The 26,004-nt window shown below is 37.1% G+C and overlaps 2 protein-coding genes across 3 annotated transcripts; one reads left to right on the plus strand and one right to left on the minus strand.

Moving 5' to 3' along the window:
* Positions 1-1,462: 1,462 nt before the first annotated feature.
* LOC109058755 (aristaless-related homeobox protein) lies at positions 1,463-24,449 on the minus strand. 2 transcript variants are annotated; one of them, XM_042714401.1, is made up of 5 exons: positions 24,311-24,449; positions 6,562-7,111; positions 4,877-4,922; positions 3,093-3,418; positions 1,463-2,654 (listed from the first exon to the last, which is right to left on the minus strand). In XM_042714401.1, exons 2-5 carry the CDS (start codon positions 7,077-7,079, stop codon positions 2,399-2,401), a joined length of 1,146 nt encoding a protein of 381 aa, XP_042570335.1. In that variant the 5' UTR covers positions 7,080-7,111; positions 24,311-24,449; the 3' UTR covers positions 1,463-2,398. The 2 variants fall into 2 exon arrangements, with proteins under 2 accessions (XP_042570335.1, XP_042570334.1); XM_042714400.1 differs by lacking the exon at positions 24,311-24,449 and adding an exon at positions 7,757-8,115.
* LOC109088610 (homogentisate 1,2-dioxygenase-like) lies at positions 19,723-25,073 on the plus strand. Its single transcript, XM_042714402.1, is given in 13 exon segments — positions 19,723-20,000; positions 21,203-21,274; positions 21,354-21,442; positions 21,533-21,698; positions 21,796-21,887; positions 21,980-22,014; positions 22,158-22,237; positions 22,814-22,913; positions 23,006-23,130; positions 24,138-24,248; positions 24,329-24,455; positions 24,539-24,720; positions 24,791-25,073. Coding segments are annotated over 13 exon segments (1,338 nt in total). The 5' UTR covers positions 19,723-19,985; the 3' UTR covers positions 24,935-25,073.
* Positions 25,074-26,004: the final 931 nt, after the last annotated feature.

The following is a 26,004-nucleotide window of genomic DNA, read 5'->3' on the forward strand; positions in this document are numbered from 1 at the left end:
GCGATTCATTAATAATGTTCACAATAGGATTAAGGCATTCTGTAAAATCTCATAAAAATCCCAACAGAAGTGGGCTGCACGCTCCAGTGGTCCCTTCCACAAATAGAGGGGAAAAGTCTATGCACCTCGCTCGGAGGTATGGCACTGGAGAGAAAATTGGTTTCCTTTGCATAATGCTTCTTTGAACATATTCTCGTATGCCAACATGTTTAATATGGATTTGCTGCTAGAGGGGGGTCCTTAGCGCGAGATATTTAGGAGAAGAATTTGTTGGGCGTTAGAGCACTGATCCCCACGCCTCCCAACCCGCCTTCATTTCGTTCCTTCCATCTTCACTGATCCTGCTTGTTTGTGGCGTCATAATGAAACGGATTAGCGCGGGTAAAACAAGGAAAAGAGAAATCTTTTCAGCGGCGCGCGCGATAAAGGAGAAAATTAATCCTTGAGGTAATTTCACGCGATTTGGTTCGACACCATGGACGGGTCAAATGGGCGAAAATGACTTCGTTTGAATGGAGCGCATTGATTGCAGTAATGGCATCGCTTCGCGCGTGAGATCCAACGAAGAGGGATTTGGGGAATTAAATAAGGAATTCGAAAGAAAGACTTTTTGATAAACTGCTTGTAACTTCATTAATGGGAAAGGGGCTTAACGGAGTTGGGCATTTACAGATGTTGCACCCAATTTAACGCCTTTGCAAATTGTAAGGCCTACAACGGGTGAGATGGCGGAATAATTACAAGCCGCTTTATGTCAAGTCTTGAAGAATAGAGCCGTCATGAATATCATCATCTGACTAAATACAAATAAATAGGCTACGTTATTTTGGTTAAGCTCGACATAAATTATTCTCAATCATTTATAGCAAACTGAAACAAACAAAAAAGGCTCTTTCCACGACATAAATGTTTTAGCATTACACTGAACTGCTGTGGTAATTGATCCATGTTTTAAGACCACTTGTTTTCTTTTATTTGTGACTCCAGGCTCCCCACTGAATAATTGCCCATTTACTTCTAGAAATCAACTTGTATGACTATAAATCGGCACTTTAAAACCATATATGTGTATGCTCATTACATTGTAAAATAATCTAAATTTTCGCAGTTATTCAAGCATTTACGATAAAAAAAAATAAAAAAAAATTATTAGCGATATTTCGCAGATTTTTATGTTTATTTTTTTTTTATTTTTTTGTTTTGTTTTAATTTGGTTTTTGGTAGGTATTTGTTTATTTTTGTTTAGTTTTTTTTAGTTATTTTGATTATTTCATTTTATTTTTTTAGTCATTTTTAATTTTGCGCCAAGTAGCCTATATTAGTAATTTAGGCTATTTAATTTTTAGCTCTTTATTAAAATATAAAAAGCATTAAAAAAAGATTGATAACCTTTAAAAAGTGTAAACTTATTATTTCACTAAATTCAATTCGCATTATCATTTGTAAATAATACAGAAGGATCTCTGTTTCACCAGTTTCTTTTATTCCGACTTGGTCCCTGCGCGCGACAGGGAAAATTTTCACTGAATAGCAAAACTTCCCGGCCTGGATTTCAAGCTTTCTACCGGACAGACATAAATAATCATCTAAAAATCTCAAATTTGAATCAAACGAACAAAGGATGAATCTACGTGAAACCATTCCTACAGTAGTACTACACCAATAGCATATTCTCAAAACATCTTTTGAAATAAACTATTTTTTTCTTGTCATTTTGCCCCCATTTTCATTCCCTTTTAAAACAGTGCTATATATACAGGATACCCTTAGCAGATCAGTAAACAGGCTTAAGTGTAGATTTTCACATTGTTCATCCTTAAAACAAAGCATTTCTTTTTCATTATTTTTTTCTCCTAAATATCATATTTAACATAAGAGTTGGAAACAAACAGAAAGTAAAGCTGAGTATTCATTTTGCCAATATTGAGGCCAAACATGAATGGATTGGTTCAGGATGGGTAGCAGGTTGTGGCAGTTCCCTTTGGCATATTGAGCCATCTCTGCTTCAGCACTGAGAGAAGACTAGGAAGAAACGACGAGTTCTGTTTGTATTGCAGTGTGGTTCCAATGATTCCTCTCTGTGTGGGTGTAAATGTGTCTTTTGCCACATTTGCTCCTGACCCAAAAGACCAAATTGATTGAATGACTTTACCAAGCACAGCCTCCCTAACTTACCCTCTGAGATGCCTACATTACACTCATTACACTTTATGTTCAGGGTTTTAAAAGATGTTTGGTGCACTGTGTAAATATTAAAGATGTCCAGTGGGAGGCACAGTGACTTGGTGATGACTCCAGCGTTGAATGGGTCTCCGGTGTGCTAGTGCTAAATGGATTTGGTCATGCTTTTTGTTGAGATGGGTTCTTTAATATTTTGTTTTGTTTTTAAGGAGAAGGATCAGCACACTTCCTTCCCTGCATTGCCGGATGGCAGGATGTTCAATTGGGTCAACTGGGCTGAATGTTCCTTTGCTTTGAGACGCAGTGCTGCGATGCTGGATGCCCTGCGGTCGGCGGCCGTAGAGGACGAGGAAGAAGAAGGTTCTGGCAGGGTTGTCGGTGGTGGCACTGGACCCTCCACTGGCGGCGCAGTTTGGCGCAAGAGAGCAGCGGCCGTGGAAGCACTGGTCAGAGGACCCATACTTGAGAAGAGTCTAAACAGAAGAGAGTTCCTGTGATACAGTGTACTGCACTCATACAGAAACATGCTCATACCAATAATATACAGATAATTTTTAGGTTTAGCAGCAGTCAGATGAGTCCAGGGTACACAACAAAAAAAGGGCCATAGGCATTTTAGATGTGGTTATTAGTATATACACATACATCACACTCTTAGAAATAAAGGTTATTTGTTGGCATCTATATGGTTCCACAAAGAGCCATTAACATTAATGGAACCTTGCCATTGCACAAAATGATCTTAAACTGGAGGTCTAAAGGTTCTTTAGATTTTTTAAATGTTCACACTAATAAAAATATTTATTTTAAGAATTGTTTAATGATTGGTTCTTTGGGGAACCCAAAATGGTTGTTCCATGGCATCACTGGCAAAGCCCCTTTTTGGAACCTTGTTATTGCATGGTCTTTACCTGCCAAAAGTAGGTCCAATGAAGGCTGGATGCCTGAACATTGCTGTGCCCAGGAAGGTTCCTAGGCCGAGAGGTGTGGCAGGAGGGAGGGCAGAACTGTTTGGGGGCGGTGCCAGGCCTGGGAATGCAGCAGCAGCTGCTGCTGCGGCGGTCCACGCTGACTCCAGAGCTGGGTGAGGGTGAGGTGGGAAGGGTCCTCCTTCCAGGTAGTGACTCAAGGGGTGAGCGGCTGCCAGCGGCCCAGGAAAGGGCAAGCCTGTGGGGTGAGCCTGGACACCTGCCTTTTCACGTTTCCTCCACTTCGCCCTTCGGTTTTGAAACCAAACCTGAGAGTTGGGACAGAAGCCTCATTAAAGTCCAAACTTTACTAATAACTGCTGGAATGCATCTATGCGATTAAGTTTGAAGTGAGGAACACGCTTAAATAGCTGGCCTTGAGAAGTTGTCCCTTCCTGTTTCTGATCCAAAGCCATTAATAATTCACCTGACAGCCTGCATGGTCATTTAAGCATGAGCTTGTCACTCTTGTTCATGTGCAATATTTGGTTCGCTTTAATGAGGTGACAAATAGGCTGGGAGTCAAGGGTAATTACATGGCCCTAAACTTACGGTCTGTTATCCTAACTTTGCTAAATAAAGTTTGGTTCGGGCAGAGCAAAAAATGGGGTGGAGCGTGGTAATTAAGAGCCATGTTAACAAAAGATGTAGGAATAACAGCTGAACGGCATCCAATAACAATTAATGCACTTTAAATTAAATTCCTCCAAATGTAAGTTGCTTGAAAAGCCTATTTAACTTTCCCACGATCCCCCTCCTATCCTACTGAACCCCACCAGGTTGTGCCGCAAGAACATGACCTGCAGACAGGGACTTCATAATAAAGCAAAGTGTCAACAGACAAACCAACAGGGACCTTGGCCCCCATCACAAATGCTCCAAACCGTTTTGCATTACGTGGCCCCTGGGGCATTTATTAGCTTTATCACCTCCTGATCGAGCCTGTTAAGTGATTTGTTCTCCCACATCTCCAAACTGACATCTGTTGTTGTTTTTGGTGGATATTATAACTGTTGTATTTTTCTTGTTTTTGCTGTGTCTTTTTTTTTGTGAGTTTTGGTTTTGAATGTGAGAGACGCTTTTTGTATAGAGAGGAGGGGTGTGGTGTAACACTTTTTATTCTCTCACTCGTTCCAAGTGCAAAGCATCGGATCAATGCCGGTCTATTGCAATCACAAAATGGGAAATCAAATAGCATTATCCCCCCTACCCCTCCCTCTCCCCCGCGCCGGCGATGAGAATTCAAACACCATTTTCTCCCTGGAATAGCAGTGTTTGCTCTCTCGCTAAGTGCGCTTTTATGAATCAGGGGCGTCTGTGTAATTGCCGCTAAAATGTTCGCTCTATTGTGTATAATAACTTTCGATAACAGGAAAGACCTTGCCATGACGTACAGGGTCATTTAACCAAGTTTACGATTGTCACTTTGAAATGAAATTAAATATAGACCATTAGATATATTGTCTTAACGTCTATAAGTAAGCATATTGCAAGAATTCGCAGGCTCACATCATTTAGTTAATCTTTACCTTCAATGTGTCTACAAGTTGTCATAGCCTATTATAAGCAATTTTTCTCAATTCTTTGCAACTGAAATCCTTTTAACATGTTTTAACTGTCAACTGTTTTATACAATACACGGTCATATTATTATGCATTTAAATTATCTTGTTTTTTCTTGTCGTTTTTTTTTTTTTTTTTGTGTGTGTGTGTGTGTTAGCACTCACTTGGACGCGCGCTTCTGTCAGATCCAGCCTCATCGCGAGCTCCTCTCTGGAATAGAAAATATAGATCATCAAAATGTGTGCAGGTTTCCCCCCCTTCACGAACACTGTAAGAAAACAGATTTTGCCTAAATTGTCAGAAACCTATCGAAGCAATTTGGGGTTGATGAGAATCGAACGGATAACTTGTACGTTTTTCATAATGGGTCGTTTCGTTGGGCGAGGCTTTAGTGCACTGACTAACGACATAATGATGGAAATAATGGCATCTGGACTATTATATGACAATTGAGCATTTACTGAAAATATACCTGGCTAAATTTGACAATTATCTGGCACGTCAATAAAAACATCGATATTTCGTGATCAACAACGAACATTTTGGTTAAAGAAAAACGGTCCTCGGGTAAATTTGTCATTAGGCATACTGATATTTTTTATTTGATAGACTTATGCTGGGTGGCATATTGATTAATTTTCTTTCATGCAACTTAACTACTAATAACGAATAAATGTACGGCAATGTTTTCAAAATAAAGTTAAAAAACAAAATCCTTATTAACGTTCAAATTTCGTAAACTGTGATTTCCGTTAGTTATTAAATAAAGGACATTTATTGTATAGCAACATATTTAATATACAAAATAGTGCAACTTAATTTTTATATGCATGACATAAGTAAAACCATCACATCCGTATAAAATAGGCCTAATTTTATTATGCCATTTTATTTAAAACCATGACATTTTTAATTGTTTGTGATTTTTAACCTATATTTCACAGTTTGTCTTGTCGGCATTGTTATGGCTTACTTTTCTAATGCTGTTCCAAATTAACATGAACCAAAAAAATTGCATTTTATCAATAACACTAAAAAATGGTCACAGTTAGGCTAAATAAACATCTTAATTAATCTATTAACATTTGAGCTTGAAGTAGGCTGCTGGTCTTTAGCTCTCTTAAGGCCCACATAGGGTATTTATTTTGACGATCACGAATGTACACAGTGATACTACGCCAGCAGTATTAATGTATCGGTCGTAAAATAATAAATTGTACAGGACATGACATAAACAAGTGTGTACACATGTCAGTGATCATTAGAATGTCATGCTTATTATCTCCTCGATTTAATATAATACGATCAGGTGTAATTTTATTTTATAGAAAAGCAAAACAGAATACAATTTAGCTTATAAACGGAATATAGTATATCCACAACAGAAGCGTTGGCCACAAAGATTTTGTTTCATGAATACCCTTTTTTAATTTATTTGATGTTTACATAGTTTAATGTCTTCTAAAAATATATATATATTGGGCTTTGTATTTTTACAAATATTTGAAATAGCGTATGTTAAAAATATTTATTCTTTTATAATATAATTTAAATGTATATTTTAAAATGTTTATTTCATCGAATTTTATAAGATTTGTATTGGAAAAATCATTTAAAATATGGATTATGGATGTTCTTTCGATTTATATAATGATAGTTAAAATGTATACAGATCTGAATTTACCTATAAACATTTAGTTTTTATTTACATGCATTTTTTATATTTAGAAAAAATACTTTTTATTTTTCTGACATATTCTGCATGCATTTTGTTCATAATATGACTTAATTATTTTTTCCTTCATCGTTGTTGTCAAAATCTATGAACCATAATATGCGGTGTATCTACCTGGTAAACACATCAGGGTAGTGGGTTTTCTGGAAGGCCCTCTCCAGTTCCTCCAGCTGATAGCTGGTGAAGGTAGTCCTGTATCTTCTCTGCTTCCGTTTAAGCATCCCTTCCTCCGAGTCGCTGCCGGCCGACAGACACACACTGTCCTCTCCATCTTTTACATCCCCATCGTTGTGCATGCTCTCTTCATCCTTGGGAGACAGACTGGCGTCTCCGCACGCCTCCTCTTTGACAACATCCTCTTCAAACTTCAGCGTGCTGAGCTCCACCAGCTCCTGGGCCGTGTGCTCGGGGCTCTGGCCTTCATCACTCTGGCTGAAGGGCGCGTTCTCCCTGTACGACTTGCTACGGCTGATGCTGACTTGTGGCGCTTGGCTGATTTTTAGACTCTCGCAGGCTTGGTCCAGCAGTCTCTCCCTCTCACCCTTCTCTAGGTGCTCGTGAAACCCCCTCCCGGAGTCCAGGTACTTTGCCCCAGGGCCGTAGAGCCGGCGCAGTTTGGGTGGCAGGTGCATGTCCGAGTCAAACGAGTTCTCTTTAGAGGTGACTACAAAAATAAAACGATGTAATAATTTTTAAAAGCACCAAGCACTGTAAATTAAGACAGCTTTATGGGGTATTATAAATATTACGCACTCTTAAAAATACAATTTCAAGAACCATTTTTGCTGCTTAAGGTCTTTGAGTTTATATGGTTAGCTGAAAAAAAGTTATTTTTTATAGTTTCCTCAATACTAGTACAGTGATGACTGTCAAGAGGCAATTTGATATATACAATGGTACTGAATGATTACCATGGTCAAAAACATGGTTTTATCTTAAATAATTTTTTTTGTTAGCATTATCAAAGTATTGGCAAAGGTCCTATGGATTCTTTCAGGTTTTCTTATGAACTTAAAAAGATTATCAAATGGAATGAAGTTGTGAAGCCTTTTTTTAAACATTAATTTTAACAAATGAAGCATTTCAACGCTTCTCATTTAATATATATTTTTTTTTATTTTTTAATTATAGATTATTTTAAATTTTTTGTTTTTGTTTTCAGAGGTGTTGGTTTTGATTATGAGGACATTTATGTTTATGTTTATATTTCTGTTAAGTTAAATGCGCGCGAAATCAATTAACTGTATGCCATGTTTGTGACAACTTAAAACAGCATAAAGAAATAACGTCAAAGCGTTATGGCGCTTACCTTCAGCTGACTGGTCGTGGTCCGATCTAACGGGTACTGAGAAACTTTGCGCTCCCAGCTGTCTGACTTTACACGGGCTTCTTCTGCCCAGTATACTGTCTATGCAGTAGGAAGAAAGCACGGTGGGCGACTTGCTTTTACATTCGCTTCGGTCGCGGCTATCGTCGTCATACTGACTAGTCATATTTGTATCGTCCGAGGTTGTGCTCGAGTTGGTGACTGTTACTCTCTCTCGCACTGTATCTGAAACGTCTCTCTTGCCTATCCCACCCTGGCCGCTAATGCCACATGCACTGATCCACAGTAGCACCGCTCTCCATTCTGTTGCATTGACGTGTAACGCAAATCTGATTGGCTCCCAAGGGAACAAGGGGGATCTTTATATCTATTTTTCTTTTAAAAGTTAAACGGTATGCACTCAGCGAATGTTGTGATGGATTACTGAAGTTACTGGATAAGCACCTCCACATTTAGACTGAAATTAGATTAATGATGAAAGACTAAATAGGCTACGTTGCAGATAAATAAAAACTCTGAATTGAAATCAAATGATTTATCTAAACAAGTGGGGAAACACATTCAGAAATATGTTTTACTTACCAAGATGCTGGATATTTTATTTTGATGATAACTAAAAATGTATATTATTATTATATCGTGTCTTTTAAAAATTCCAAATTTATAAAAAATAATAAAAATAAGAAGGGATCTTCAGTTAAGTCATAATACACTTTACAAAAAATACACAAATCTTGTGCTGAAAGATCATCATGTTTACTATCATTTTTTATTTTATCTTTATATTATTTGTTACTAGCCTATTTGTGCCATACATTTATATTTTAGCATTTTTTTTTTTTAAAAAAAAAGAACATGTCTAATTTTGGTTGTTCTGTCCATCTATCTGTTTAGTTGTGATATTATTTGATGTTATTTTACACTCTCTGTGTCACAGCCATTTCAAAAAGGAGATACAAGCCCATAGAGGCAAGGCCTGACCGGGTGAATCGTTCACCTGGTCCTCGTGTGCGTGTACACACACCTAGCCTTGCCTGTCCTCTCAGAGTGAAGCGATCAGATAGCCATAGATGATTGACTTAAAAAGTGAGGGTGGTGATAATAGGCCGGTGAGAGCGTACTGCAGGCAACTAGACTCCAGAAGACTGGAGAAGACAGATTGAGAATGTAATTTTAAATGAAAGTCTATTTAACCTACTGTGGATGGCATGACCCTATCCGCCGCTCAGACCCATCAATGTTAAAAGGATCATTTTCACAATTCAATCCCAAACTTGCAACGAAGCTGCAATTTACTTTGTCCTCTTCATAGGTTATATGATTCTGCTCTTGTACTGACTGAGATGAAAAATACTGTATGTGAAGAATGCTCGAGCTTAAAAAAAAAATTGTGAAAGTTTTAATGTTTGGCCTTTCTGGACTTTGAGATACCAGCTTAAAAAGTCTCTAACATTCTTCATAAACAACACTGAATTTACACTGTTACGACGAATTGTTTTTTCATCTTCCTGCAACTTCAGTACCAACTACAAGCAGATCAACAGAATAGAGTAATGACAATAATAACAATATAAGACATTTTTTCTCATTCCCAAACAGGCGCGTAATGCAGACGGGTATTTAAAGTCGCTATGTAATTTGGGGGCACAATTTGATTCATTTATACGCGCTCTGTTATTAACCCGAGAAAAGAAATGTCAGGGACTATTACCGCCAGCAGGACATCCGCGCTTTGTTTAAATGCACTAATTACACGCACGCATTTAAAAAAAAAAAGAAAAAAAGCGCAATTTTCACATATTCAGTCCTGAGTCTATTTAGCGCTCTACGTGCGGGCAGGCAAGCTGTTAGTGGGTGCCAGTCAGTTTCACGGCTCCTCTATTACCCGATACCACAGTGTGTCATATTTTCACAACAGCCTAACTTGATAATTTCTACAATCGTCTTCTGTTTTGCAGGGTTTACATGGCCCATAATCCGTTGGGTTTTGGCTACGCTTATGCAAACCACCCCCTGTTCTGAAAACAAGAAGCTTTCTTCAAACTGTAAGTAACAGTAGGTGACACTTTACATCGTTTCGGTGATGTTCTACCAACAGCTCAACAGCTGTGCCTTGGAGTGTCTAAATCCCTAATATAGACTCCATCACTCCCACGTTTTCAAGCAGCGCCATCTCCTGGTGTTAAGAACAGTGCTCATGGATAAATCCAGTCGTCTGAGCAAAAAAACTAAACAAGAATCTATCTATCTATCTATCTATCTATCTATCTATCTATCTATCTATCTATCTATCTATCTATCTATCTATCTATCTATCTATCTATCTATCTATCTATCTATCTCAAATCAGACATGAGCAGGCCAGGAAGTTCAGATTATTAATTAGTTGGTGGTACTGTTGAATTCAGGAGCCACACTGATGACAGTTGTGCTCCAGAGGTGGTGTGTCTTCATTCCTGTTACTGTGACTTAATTGGATGCTGCTCTGCTTGAAAAGGCGAACAAAAAGACGTGCTCTCAGACGCACGCGTAAGCAAACTTAATTAGTGGTTATTAACACCACGCATAATGAGAGCGCGAGGGAGTCAATTTAATGACTTTGTTAGCTTAAGTTTAGAATGACAGTCGATGATCGGAACAACAATAGCAATCTAGAACGCAATGATCATCTGTAATTTTCAACAGTAATACGCACTAATAAAAACAAAAGGACTCTAATTTTGTTCAACTGACTCGATAATTTGAATTTATTTAAAAAGAGGGAGAGGAGAAGGAAGAACATTTCAACCAGAGATTATCCTGTCGTTGAAGAAGTCAGAAGTAAATAGGATCACAGTTGCTTTGTTGCTTGCATGCCAAATTATTATTGTTTACTTGTGGGCTTTCAGAAAGATTCTTCTGTGCAGGCTGAGTGATAACACTTGATTTTGCTCCGTTTTGACCCCTTAGGGACCATTTCGCTCCAGAGGGACCATTGTCTGGCTGACAAAAACTTTGATTTGCCTATATCTCACTTCAACTTCACCTCACCACACAGGTGCTTCCTTTATCATTCAGAACATTAGACAGAATCCGGTCTTCTAAATTATGCAGATTAACCAGTTTTAGCTTTTAGCTTTAACACATCCTGAAACTGTGTGTGTGTGTGTGTGTGTGTGTGTATGTATATATATATATATATATATATATATATATATATATATATATATATATATATATATATATATATATATATATATATATATATATCAAAAACATTAAAAAAAAGTAATGGGTCCAAACTTTATCTAATGTAATATCTTTTTTTTGTTTGATGAAGATGTTATTGTTGTTGCTGTTATTATATTGCTGTTTTATTCAATTTATTCACAGTTCCAGAATACCACTTCAGTAGATGAACATAAGTGCTTTTTATCATTCTTTCCCTAGCTGGGTATGGGCAGGATTTCCCCCTCCAATTTAATCAATATTGACTACAGAAATGGTCATATTATTAATATCAATGATATTATGTATTGCATTGTTTCCTTAAATATGATATATACACACACACAAATCAAGTGGAAGAGAAAGAATAGTAAGCAGAAAAAAAGTTATTTTCTAGTTAGTTGAAACTGAAATTATAAGTGTTATGTTAGAGCAGTAATGTAGTATCGTCAGCAGAATTTAGAAGAGACAGCTTAGATCCTTTATTTGAATCATTAAAAAAATGCTCTAGTGTGTTTGCTTTTTAACTTTAAATACAACATATTTGCTTTTACTTTTGTAGCTATTTTGATAGTCATCTCCCGACGCGATGCCATTCACTGGACGAGCAAATTCAAAGCGTCGCGTCTGGGCGCATCAACGGCTCTACAAGCATCGCACAGTTCGCGGAATCTGATGGATGCGTTCGTTACGCAGACATTGAGAAGGCAGGACCCGCTTTGAAACTGCAACATTAATTGGCTTAATTGGAGATGAGTGACAATTCAACTATATCCAGTGAACAATGAGGCTAGAATTTGCTGCCCGTCTTGATTGGTGGATAGGGGATCCTATACGGTTATGGAGGCCCCTCCTCAAAGCCCGGGGCCCTAGGCAATCGCCTGATCTAGCGCCGGCCCTGGGTTATACAAATGGTAGCTAATCAGTACGCCAGAAAACAAAAGCTGAACTTCTTTTAACTGTGATTTTAGAACTCCGCGTCATGCGCAAGACGCTGCAAATGGCGCGAGCCGCGAACACAAGAGTCAGACACATCCGTGCGTGTTTACATAGGAAACCAATGGAAAAGCAGTGCTGTGGAAGCGAAAAACGCGTTCTGTGTAGCAGGTCGAATTGAAAATGTTATGTGTACGACGTAAATAGCCTATTAAAAACGTTCTAAATTGTTTTTATATTTGTAATGTTTATAATAAAACTGTAAATAATTACAGTAGGTCAATTGTGTTATTTTTTTTATATTTTCGCACGATCCTACCAGAAAGCGGCAGAGCAGCGAACTGTAGCTATGGTAACTTCCTCAGGCGAACGCGATAGTGTTTGTAGTGAAATATATATACCTATATATATATATATATATATATATATATATATATATATAGCCTATATATATATAGTCTAATACTTATGTTAAAACATTGTACACTTTCAGGATTCAAGTCTTATTTGGGTTGTTTGACGACCCCTGCCTCTCCAACCCCAATTTATATTATGGTGCAGTAGCCTGGTACAGTTGCGGGCGACTGGCCTCATTTGTAAAGCTTTTTTTTCTTTCCAAATAAAAATAATTTAAAATAAGTCTGGCTGAATGTATTTTTTTGTAGATTAGAAGAGACGGTGAAGTCTTCTCTGCATTCTTATCGATTTGTGGAACGTGAAGCGTGGAATGACTTCTTTAATAATGCATTTGGGTGAAAGGTCACAGATAAGAGTTGGAACAATTTTGCCTCTCCGATCTTATTATCGTTTAGGCCTGAAGAAGTGTACAGGGCCTTCTGGACTTATTGTATTTTATTTGTTTTTGCCTGTAAAGAGGGTTCATGTGCGCTGATGAGAGCGGTGCTCTGCCCTTTATTGATTGCTTCTTGGAAAGAATATGAATGTCTAAGTGAATGCAAGAATGACAATCCTTTATTAAGTTAATCAAAGTAATACATGCAAATTATTCTTCTTCTCCCATGAGCTTATCAAAACCTCTCCCCTTGAGTTTGAAGAAGTCCATTTATTCAGTTAGCGTCAATAACGCTCGCAAATATAGCCATGCAAATGAAAGTTGATTAGAGTAAATTAGGGACTTAGCTGCTATCTGACCTTGTCTGAGTTTTATGTAAATTTTGGAAAAACGAAATAAATGACATTTAGATGATCGTATAAAAAAAGTAATCAAGAGGTTTTCAACGACAGGAAAATAAATTTCGTGCATTTAGTTGGGCATAATTTTTGTGGATTTGGATAGTATAAGGGGATAAGATTTTTTTTTTTTTTTTTATCCGATCTATTAAGTTATTAAACAAACATAAATAAATAAATAAATAAATAAAAATAAAGCATAATAATTTCATTCAGAAATTACTTAAATCTTTTATGGTGGACATCTTTTCGATTTCTGAATCAAAATTATTATTATTTATTTTGTGGGGCTTGAAGTAATAAAAAATAAAAGTGTAGGCCTGTGGTGTATGAGATTGTAAAACCTAAAAAAAAAAAGTGAAATGTTTTTAAAATCTCATTAAAAGATAGAAATTCTTGATAAAAGCAATGTTGGTAGAAGTAGCCTATAGTTTTTAAAGTTTATTTATTTAAAAAAAAAGTTATGAAATTTTGTTTTAAAATATTATTGATATTTGAAAACCTTTAGTCTGCCAGATTAAAGATAGAGCAATATGCAAGAAGCCCGTTTATTGTCACGAAATTCATAATGTAAAATATTATGCAAGATGCAAGTCCTATATTGTATGTATAAGGCTTTTTTTTTTAGCGTCAATCAAAGTTTTATGTATGGCAGACCTTGTGACAAGCGATTAAATGGCCAGTAGTTTTACATAACCGCTGTACTGACATCTAGTGGAGCTGGAAGGCATCAAAAGAAAATTAGAAATATCCTAAATTGGTGTTGCACTGTAGGCCTAAACTTTGCTTGCATGCCTAATTCAGCCAGGCCCAGGAGATGTTGATAAAGCATCAAACATGATGTCCTGGGGCATTATTAATGAGGTCTGTGGATACTTAGGATAATCCCCAGCAGTTCATCAGAGACTTCATCTCAAATGAAATTAACTTCCTGCGTGGTGCTGAGAATGCTTCTCTGGAGTTCAGCTGTGATGGTAATGGCTGCTGTGACAGCTCAGTCCAGCTCCATCCCTGTCTCCAGTCTGTGCCTCCACACGAGGCCAGTTATTCTATTCCCCTCTTCCTTTTTCTCCTTCAGGACTCTAACTCCTATAGTTATGTTTGTTTTGCTTCCCTGTTGCTGGCAGATTGGAAGTGGTCAGGGGTGGCTGACAGTGATATTTTGCTTTGTTTGTGTGTTTGCAATGGGCTGCAATGTGTGTGTGTGTGTGTGTGTGTGTGAAAAGGCCAAGAATTTTATGTGAATGTATTGGAGGGCATCATTAGTAGAAGCTGACTGCTCTCCAAGCCCTCCAGACCAATTTAGTGGGAGAGACAAAAACGTTTTGATCCCGGGTTGCAGCTCTGAACTGCATGATGGGGAGCCGAGTGAAGCCAAGCAATCTATACTGGATTTCTTACTCCTCCATTTCTTGGTGCTTGGAGTCCCTGTGGTTAGGAAGTTGTAACAGTAAATTTGGTCTGTCCCTCAGGGTCATTGCGGTCTCATTCTTGTTTGCAACAACAGGAATTTAACTGGGTCAAAAAGCTACAGCAGACATCCATGGGTCATCCATTAGTTTGTCTGCCATTCACTTATCAATTCTTTGTTTTTCTCTCTTTCACTCACAAAACTCAAACCAGTTTTCCTCCTTGAGCTTAGAATGAGTTTGATGCAACACACCACTCTTTAAAAATAAAGGTTCCAAAAGGGTTTTGAAGGTGTTGATGGTTCAAAGAAAAACCTTTGAGATCCATAGAACCCATCTAATGCAAAAAAGGGTCTTTAAAGTGGACTATTAAAATGATCACCACACTACAAAAAATGGTTATTTTAAGAACCAAAAAGTTCTCTGGGGAACCAAAATTGGTTCTTCTAAGGCTCTTAGTGTAGATGAATCATTTTCGGTTCCTCAAAGAACCTTTCAGTGAACAGTTCCTAAAAGAACCACTGTTATGTTCCTCTGCGAAGAACATTTGAATGATCTAAAGAACATATATATACTTAGTTAAAGAACCTTTTTGATGTGATGCCATAGAAGAAAGATTTTTGGTTCCCCAAAGAACCTTTCAGTAAGCCCATCTTTAAAGAACCCTTTTCTCTGTCAAGAACATTTTAATCTGAAGAACCTTTATCCACTTTAAAAAACCTTTTGTTCAGTGCAAAGGTTGTATGGAAGTTAGAGGTTCTTCATGAAAACCTCAATGCCAATAAGGTATACTTTATTTCTAAGAGTGTGGCAGGTGTTGTTCAGTATCTGCAATTGTGAATCCATTAGACATTATCTGAATCCCTGCTGTTCTTTGAAATTAGTGCTAAGCTATCTCGCCAAATCTGAACCATTATAGCTAGCTCGTCTAGCTTGTGCGACATTGTGTCAGTTATATTATACTAAATGCACTAATAGTATTCGTCAATAAAAGTGCAGTTTTTGTGCATGATCTTGTGCATGTCCAAACATAAACACACACAGATGCATTTCCACATAATTCCTTAAATGAATTTCCTGAGCAACCAGCAGCAACAACTGCCAATGAGATTTTCAACACAAGTAATTATGTTTTTGCATGTTTTCACCCCCTCCTTCATAAAAAATAAATAAATAAAAAAATCCTTATAACTAAGCAATTCAAAAGCAATTTTCTCTGTGGGAAGAGAATGTAATTTGCTATTCAGTGACATTCTGATGTCTAAAAAAACAGAAGCCGGTGGTAAAAGGTATCTCTAAAGTCTGTGTACAGTGCATTAATGGGCATAACCGGGGGAGGAGGGGGGAAATGTCAGGGAGGGCACCATTTAATGACTCCAGAATAATCCCTCTCTCATTAGTGAAGGCTCTGAGGATCCACCAGGGCTTGAACTGGAAGAGTGTAGTATGCCACTACTGTCTTTATCTTCATATTAAACCATTTGCATAACATTACAGCCACTGGAGAGACTCTCTTAACAAGGCCAGTTGCTCTTGATTTTAAAAGGGGACAGTGGGTGTCTCAGCAAATCTATTCAGAGGTAAATGGAACTGCAGCATGAGGTGAGAGGGATCAGGACGCAGCATTTGGAAGCACATTAATCATACACTTGCTCATGCATCAGGATCGGTTTGGGGTGCCTCCAAAAATCCATACACAGTAGCTCTTCCATCAAACCTGAATTTCCAGGATTAACGGACAGCCTTGCATCCTGTGATTGTGAATTGCACTGAACGGAATGTGTAGGGGACTGATTTCAAGTCCATCAACATGGTAGTTTGTCTGGGGGGAGAACATCAAGGCTATATTGTAGAAAATACTCTTGCTCATCGGTGCACCTATCATGATGCATTTTTGTCACTCTATTGCCTGTGGAAGAATGTGCCTTACTTTAAAAAAAGGCGAGGGAGAGAGAGAGAGAGGCGTGCCAAAATTAAAATCAGTCATTTTTTCCCTGAGGAGCAGATCAATTTCCGCAGACTGGGTCGAGATATTTTCCTGCATTAGTCTTTCTCGACTTGAGCACAGCACCTAAACGGCCTCCCCTGCCAGCAGGAGTCTCGGCACAGCTGCACGCTTCAGTAGAGAACAGTTACTTCTGCCGCTCTGAGTTTATTTGCGCCTCACCATGAGAATTGCCATAATTTACTCCACCAACACATCACCTCCTCAAAAGATGAGAGAAAGGGAATAGTGTGTGGAATGAAAGAGGCAAATTGATTCGACGTGATATTGTTTTCTGTTTTTTATTACGCCTATTCATTTTCTCAGAAAGAAATGCACAATTGGACCGGTGCCCGAGTTCAGTGTCATACTGTGGAACCAGACACAAACCTTCATAATGGCACGGCCTGTTGCCTATGTTTAAATTATGAAAAAAACTACAACATTTGAACAGCTCTGGCCTTCTAAAGTGCAGTGCAGGGTGAAGCATGTACAAGTTACACATTTCCTTGTGATCTTGTGATGGTTTTCTTGTTTTATTTTTTATTTTGATTTATTACATCATCTATATCTTATAATAAATACAAAAACAAAACTAGAAATATATTTGACAAGATGGAGAGGGTTGTAACCAGTGTTGGGTAAGTTGGTCTAAAATTACAATTAAATAATAGCTAATACTAATTTCATTTTCAACAGTGTAATTAGACTACTCTACTAACCGCTGTCTCTAAAAAGAATTTAATTACTTATTACTTTCTAAATTTTATATCTACCTGTCCAGTTAAACAATCAAGGATAAACACGAAACGCTCTTTTAATTGTAAAATAAATAAATCTTGAACTGACCAAAGTATTTAAAGGGAAAGGTTACATTAAAAACATACATTTTAACATTAGATGTTAAATTTTGATGGTCAATGCACTATACAGAATTGTTTTATAGTATATAGTATTTAATGCAATAACATTAGAAGCAACTGTAATTAAATTAGAGAAAAATTAAGAGTAATCCCTTACCATTTTTTAAAAAAAAGAAAAGTAATTCAATTACAGTAATTAATGACTTAGTAAAGCATTAAACCCAACACTGGTTGTGACACTTGACAGACCTATATTCTATATTTGCTTGTAAATTTATTTGTTTTTCATATGTTTTACATTTTGAGTTCATTTTGTATTTACTTTTGTGATAATATTTCCACAAATATGGTAATAGAGGATTAAACTAAGGATAAAAATCCAAACAAATACGTGTTTGTTTTATTTTGTTATAATATTTATAAAAATACAAACAAATACGTGTGTACAATGGGGCTCAGCCAGCTGTTTTTTTTCGTGTTTCTTAGCTCCGTCTTATATACAGAATTGAATTAAAAAGAATTTAAGCCTACGTGCATTTGTCATAATTATATCGCGCTATACAGCTTCACCGAAACGGACGTTTAAAAGGTGTTCGACAACAATACACTTCCACTTTGCAGATTGACAATGTCAGATATGTCATGCCATGCTAACACATTTCGGGGTCATTCTCTGGAACATCAAAACCTCTCAGATCATCATTCATTCGTTCATTTCAGGGGGTGCCTATTTAATACCATTTTGTGCATTTCATTCATTGCGTGACGAGTAGTGTCTGAAACCTAGTCCCAAAAACCGCGTATATTGCAAAAAACACGTACAACTCCACGTAGGCCTAATGATTCGCTCTTCCCTCGGTCTTTCTGCTGCAAGGGATACGCAAATGAAAGGTTAACAAGCTGATTTCGAAGGGATACTGCATATACATGCTAAATCGGAAGCTTTTATTATGAGATATTTTATTTCTAATGTGATCTGATTCAAGCACTGATGGAGTTTGCGCTCATTTCGACATTTGCAGTAAAAACTTTTATTCTAGGAAAATGCCATTTATTACCTGAAACGTGCCATTAGCTATTAAATAAAGGAGCATCAATGGCAAGGTCAGAAGGTACAGTGCCTTTTATACTGCATATGGACGACATGGCATGCATGCGTGACACACAAAAAAATCTTAAACTTTTAGGTAGCAAAATATTAATTCTGTTCAATTACACCTACAGGTTATTACCTATTGCTATATATCTGTATCGTATGATGGGCCTAATTGAGATAAAACATTGTTCACGAAATTTTTCCAATTTATACAAAAAGACTTTTTTTTTCATATAAACAAAAAACTATAATGAAGTCAACTGCAAAAATCGATGTTTTGTTCAAATTACTTTTTTTTAATTTTGTTTTAGGTAGGTGGGTTGACTAAACATACATAGAGAGTGGGTAGGTGAGTTTGTTTCTTTTTTTTGGGTTGATTTGTTCACGGTATACCTTTAGTTCTTTTATACCTGAAGAAGTCTTCGTACAGCTAAGAGACAATGTTCATCGGGGGCACAGGTATAGCTGCGTTTCTGCGTTTCATGTTTAATGGAAGATTCCAAAGCGCTTCTTTGTTTGTCAGACTGAACCTTGGAGAGCAGACGGAACTGGGACACTATGCACCGAACACTTTTAACAATGCAAACAAAATATAGGCTAAGCATAAAGCTTAAACAATCTATATGTGTATACGCACAGATAATTATTATTAGTAATAAAATAGCCTGTTATATACTATTACAGGCAAGTATTAGGTTAAGTAAGCAGTGATACAATAAAGGTTATGTTTTTTTTTTTTTTTTTTTAAATTTAACATTATAAATTAAGGCCCACCCACGATTGGGTCTGGCCCATCCAAAAACCGGAATCCTGGCGCCGTGGCCTGGGCCAACACTGAGCTTTCGTGCGTAACGGCCACAGACGTGAATGTGAACGACGAGACAAGAGGCTGTCCTGTACTGTCTGAAATGGTTAACTCTGGGCGATGCATGTGCAAAAAACCAGATTAAACTAATCATAAAGTCAATCAGGATACATAAACACAGCCTACTATAGGCCTACACTAACAAACCCCCCCCCCCCCAACCCCAAAGAATCCCCGTCCCCCTCTCACAATATAGTTCCCACGTCCCTGCAATATGGTAATAGAGGATTAAACTAAGGATAAAAATCCAAACAAATACGTGTGTACAATAGGCTACTACAAAAAGCTAAACATTCTTAGCTCTCTTCTATATTTAGGAATTTATGGTCTTGCGTGAATTTGTATTTGTTGTACCTGTGTCGGGGTCATTCTCTGTGAACATCAAACCTCTCCTCCTCCCCTCCTAAACGTTGCCCAAATCTGGTTGCGTCACGAGTAGTGTCTGAGTCTAATTAAAACCATATTGAAAAAAACGTAAATACGACCTAAGTTCCTCCCTCGGTCTTCTGCTGCAAGGGAGCGCGGACTCGGAACAAGCGGATTCAAGGGACCAGTGCTAGCGGAAGCTCTTCTGAGGAAAGTGCATCTGTGCAAAGTTGCAGCTCATTTTTAAAAGTTTATATAGGTTATTACTAAACTGCATTAGCAAATAACGCATCAATGGCTGGTCTGAAGGTAAGTGCACTTTGGACTGCATGGACGAATGCTTGTCTAAAATAAAACATTACAAGTTCAATAACCTTACATAGCCTATTGTAATTGTATCGTAGGCCTAATGCAGTTTGTTCACGAACTTTTTCCAGTTATAATAAGACTTTTTTTTTATCCTTTTTGTAGGTATGATACAGTTTATTCATAAACTGAATGATAGATGGTTGTTTGTTAATTTTGTTTTAGAGGTGTCGGGGTGGAACAAACATTCTAAGAGCACAGGAAGATCCGATTCTCTCTCATTCTAAGAGCACAGGAAGATCCGATTCTCTCTGTTGAGGGAAGGAATATACGGTTCTCTGTTTTAAATGTAAATTTCTGATGTTTGTTTATTGTAATTTAGTCTTTAATGTTTTTTGATTTGGTATTATTAACAGGGTTTAATTTTTTTTTCAACATTAATGTTAGTCTAATTAATAAAACTTAAACAGTAAGTATGTTTTATTTTTTATTATTTTATTTTTTTTTTTATTGTTATTATTATTACTATACAATTCCAGGCAGATCGCTCAATTGATTGTATGAATCGATTCATTGAAGCAAACTGTTCGAAAGAACCGATTCATGAAAATGAGTTTTTACATGTCATCGTTACAAGAGGTGGATTTGGGGGGGCGTTTCAATTTGGCCAATCAGATCACTGGAATCTGCAGCTGCCCAGATGAAGTTAATCTCGGCTCTAGGCTACATAAACTGTAGGCTGCATATAACCTTTAGGTTTATGCATGCTTTTTCAACAGATTACTCTTGTTTTATAAAACAAAAGCCTAATGTCAAAAGGAATTTTACAGTCTACTATAGTGGACTCTTGCTGATCACAGCTGTCAACTTGTAGAAGAGTTGAATTTAAACAACTGGCAAAAAGAAACATTGTTGTCAGGTGAAATCTTAAATTAAAGTGAAATCCTAATTCCTATGAGTTGAACCCTTCCATATATTTTGTTTTCAATTATACAGACTTGAGATGTTTAAGAGCTGCTTTGTACACATCTGTAGATGCACCATGACTAAGCACATTTGTTGTCGCTCACTCATAGGAGAGGAGAGATACTCAGATAGTCCACAGCTACTTTTTTCTGGTCTTTTATCACATTTTGCCACTTATTTTGTTCTGAAAGTAAAATAAACTCATATTTAATCAATACTGTTGGAATAACTGTTTGTAGTACATGAGCGGTTTTGGAAATGAGTTTGCCTCTGAGGACTCTCGCTGTCCAGGATCTCTACCTGAGGGACAGGTAATACCAGAACTTCTATCACCTACCTGACCAATTAACATTACACATCAAATACTCAGTTTAGTTGATTGTTTTATAGAACAATACACAAGTTTGTCCATATGGCCTTTATGCTGAGCAACTTTCTGGTTCTGCCTTCACTTGCCCACGGTCAACCAATAAGAGAAGGTAGAAAAAAAATCACTATGTAACATAACAGTCATACTTAAACCCTTATGATTTGTAAGAACTGAGCACAGCAAACCTTTATGTTTGCAGCTGGCTGTACCGCATTTTACCCTCTGTGCGCCACAAGCCTTTCACTCCGATGAGCTGTGGAGATCTCACAGAGAACTGGAATGAAGTGGAGCCTGACCCCAACCAGCTGCGTTGGAAGCCGTTTAACATCCCCAAATCTTCTGAGAAAAAAGTGGATTTCATATCGGTAAACAAAATTCATTCTTGTACTTACTGCTCATATATGGCCTTCATATTTAAATAATTCTCAGTGATGCCCATTGTCATCGATTTGATATTTTCAGGGTCTACATACAGTCTGCGGAGCTGGAGATTCAAAATCTCGTAATGGAATCGCCATCCACATGTACACCTGTAACACTTCGATGATTGACAAGTCCGTTTGAATTGGATTCAACTCACCAATAATTTGACCTGTGTTCTCTGTACAATGTTTTTTAAGATGGGGTACATTTTCTTTTCATATAGATGTTTCCAAAATGCAGATGGTGATTTCCTTATTGGTAAGCTTGTTGTCTTGTTATTCATGCCATATTTTTTCAGGATTGTTACATTTTTAATATTTTATAATCTTTCAGGATTAATGTGTGATATAGATGTTTTTAGTTGTTATACCTTTTGATTATTATTGCAATTTGTGTTTCAGTGCCTCAACAAGGTGAAATCCTGATTACTACAGAATTTGGGAAGATGATGGTGGAGCCCAATGAGATTTGTGTCATCCAGGTGTCACTCTAATATCTATAAAACTATGAGATATAAAAGTTTGGGGTTAGTACAACTTTTTAATGGACTAATAATACTAAAAAAAAAAAACTAATAACATTTAGTTTAAAATGTATCTTATGTACACCAAGGTTGCAAAAATACAGTAAAAAAGTTAAAAATTGCTTTCAATTTTACTATTTTAAAATGTAATTTATTCCTATGATGGCAAAGTCGAGTTTTCAGCAGCCATGACTCCAGTCATCAGTATCACATACTCCTTCAGAAATTTAATCTTATTATCAATGTTAGTAACAGTGTGCAGCATAATAATAATAATTTTTTTTCAGGTTTCTTTGATGAACAGAATGTTCAAAATCTGTTGTAACATTATAGATGTCTTCAGTGTCATTTTTAATCAATTTAATGCTTCCTTGTCGAATAAAATGATTAATTTCTTTTAGTAAAAAAATCTTACTGACCCCAAAATTTTTTATGGTATTGTACATTCATGCTTCCATTCAACATTCCGATAAACAGCATAGAAATGGCACTTTTTAATAAATTTTTTATTATGTACTCTTCTTTGTTTCCCAGCAAGGGATGCGTTTTAGTGTTGATGTGTTTAGAGAAACCAGGGGATACATTCTAGAGGTGTTTGGGGCCCATTTTGAGCTGCCTGACTTAGGTCCTATAGGTACAACACAATTTCCTTTTTAACGCCTTTGAATAACATATTGCTTTCATAAGCTGCTAAGATAAGTCTATTAATTTGGTTCTGCATTGCAGGGGCTAATGGACTGGCTAACCCTAGGGACTTCCAAACACCTGTGGCTTGGTACGAGGACCGTACTGTAGCCACAGGTTACACCATTGTCAACAAGTACCAGGGAAAGCTCTTCTCATGTCAACAGGTGCCGTGCAATGATTGCGTCATTAGTAATTCCCATTACTAACACTGCTGACATCAATAAGGCACTGAACGTTAGATTACACACTAAATGTATAATTTGTCCATGCAGGATAAGTCTTTAATAAGACCAAGATTTCAAGCATCATTCTGCACTGAATCTATTTCCCTGTGTCCTGTCAAGTGAATAATTGACTTGTTATGGTTGTCAGGAGCAAAAAAAAATGCATATAGAGCACATCTATATTTGAGCAGACAGGTCTCGCCATCTGTACACTCTCAAATGGTTTACGATCTTAAAGGATCTCGAAGGAGTACAGCCTTATCCTGTTGTTTTGTCCTCCAACTGAGTGCTAAAATTGCTTAAATTAACTTATTATTTGCTTGACTGGGAAAATATGTTTGTGTTTTGTGTGTATGAGTTTTGTTTTTCTTTTTTTAATAGAGTCTGGTAGAGTTATCCCGAGAACTGTTATGCCTGTGAGATTACAAACCTCGGGGTCCCAGAAACCCCAGGGTGCACAGAGAGCGTCTTTGTGTGACTGAATGTAACTGTAAAAACAGACATGTTTGAGTCGCTGGATTTGTGTTTGTGTGTACAGTTGTGAGTGATATTTTACTTTGTGTGTGTGTGTGTGTTTGTTCATGGTGGGTGGGTTGAAACAACAGGAGGGCGCATGAGGGTCAGGACAGCAGGCAGTCTCTGCTGTAATGAATTATATTGATTTTGCAGGCAGCATTCAAAATCTGTCTACTGCAACATTATCAAGCGAAGTGTGTATAAAATTGCGGTTTTTAACGAAGAAATTCTTACTATTTCAAGCGCAGGAGCAGAGCGTCAAAACAGAACGATGCGGTTTAAACGTTTCATTAAGGGCATTCATTGATCAGACGTCTTAGTTTTTCGCATTTACATTACTATTGATTATATACTCAAACTTACAGTTACAGATTTGGTTTATTTGTTTTTTTATTACAGATGTTTTTTTTTTTTTATTTTTGTTGTGTTAGGAATTTTAGTTTTTTCAATTTAATGTGGTGGCATGGCACGGAAACTACACACCGTACAAATACAACCTGGAGAACTTCATGGTCATCAACTGTGTGGCGTTTGATCACGTTGTAAGTAATTTGCTTCATTTGACGTCTTAAAATGATTACATTTGCGCTGTTAATCAAATTACCTGAATCTTTATTTCCAGGATCCGTCGATTTTCACCGTTTTGACAGCAAAATCCACACGTCCAGGTGTGGCGATTGCAGATTTTGTCATCTTTCCCCCTCGTTGGGGTGTAGCTGATCATACCTTTCGGCCTCCTTACTACCACAGTAAGTCTGAGTTGATACATACCTCTATTGAAACAAAGTTACATTTCATGCGGTTAAAGAGCGCCCTCTGTCGATGCTGAAAGGGAACTGCATGAGCGAGTTTATGGGATTAATCAAAGGCCACTATGAAGCAAAGGAAGAAGGTTTCCAGCCTGGAGGAGCCAGTCTCCACAGCATCATGACCCCACATGGTCCTGACGTCGACTGTTTCGAGAAGAACAGCACAGCTGTTCTCAAACCAGAGAGAGTTGCTGAGGGCACTATGGTAATGTTTCATTTTGAAATACATCATGTAAAAGGCTAGATGACGTTCTAAATAATGCTGTATCCAACAGGCATTCATGTTTGAGTCATCCTTCAGCATGGCTGTGACCAAGTGGGGCTTGGACACCTGCCACCGTCTTGATAAGAGCTACTATAAATGCTGGGAGGCTTTAAAAAGTCACTTCAATCCAAACTGGAAACCCAGCAGCAAGTAGAACATGAAGTGCATGGTTACACTTCAACAGTCGTCATATTTGTCTGACGTGGATCTGGGATTCACAATGGTTTTATCTCTAGAATTGAGATAACCAGAGATGTTCTATGATATCAAAACAAAACTTGCTATTATATAACCAATAAAACAAAACACAGGGTTTCTGCAGGTTTTATAAAGAAAATTTATGACAATGAAAATTATTTTTATTATTACTGAAAGTCCAATAAAACAAAACACAGGGTTTCTGCAGGTTTTATAAAGTATGGAGTGAAGTATGAGTTGTATAAGCAACAGATTTACACTTATTTTTAAAGTTTGAAAATACTAAATTTAAGAGGTCTCATTACTTTTTAATCCATTTACCAAAAAAGCAAGCTTGCAGCTTTAATAGCTCTGCTCCCAAACACTAGTATATGAAAATAACCTTTACTGTACTGTGCAAAAAAAGTAATACTCTTCCTTAGTGTTTGTCTTGTTTTTTAGTGCAGATGTCTACAGATTCTTAAAAATGACATAAGTATTGTTTTCTGTAAAGCTGATCAAAAGGTTTATAATTAAAACAAGAATAAATATCTGTCAGTGGTCTAAGAAAAATGAAAGGGAAAACAAGTTTATACCTCATAAGATCACAATTTTAATAATTCCTCCAGAAAACAAGATGTCATATTCATTTTGCATCTTATGTATCTTGATTTAAGGATGTTTAGATATCTGTATTGGAAAACAAAAAAGCGATACTGAGGAAGATATGCATGCAACATTTAATGCCAAGAAACCATGAATTTTAAGACATTCCGCTCTGACCTTTTTAAGGCTTTAATTTGTGGAAAAGGCTAATTAATAATTTAAAAGGTTAGTTCACCCAAGAAAATAAAAAAAATAATTACTCACCCTCATGTTGTTCCAAACCTGTAAGACCTCTGTTCATTACCGGAACACAAATTGAGATATTCTTTATGTATTCTGACAGCTCTCTGACCCTCCCATAGACAGCAACGGTCCTTACACGATCAACGTCCAGAAACATACCAAGGACATTGCTAAAATAATCCATGTGACATCATGGGC

The sequence above is a fragment of the Cyprinus carpio genome, chromosome A24 (genome assembly GCF_018340385.1).
Source record: "Cyprinus carpio isolate SPL01 chromosome A24, ASM1834038v1, whole genome shotgun sequence".
Classification (NCBI taxonomy): Eukaryota; Metazoa; Chordata; class Actinopteri; order Cypriniformes; family Cyprinidae; genus Cyprinus; species Cyprinus carpio.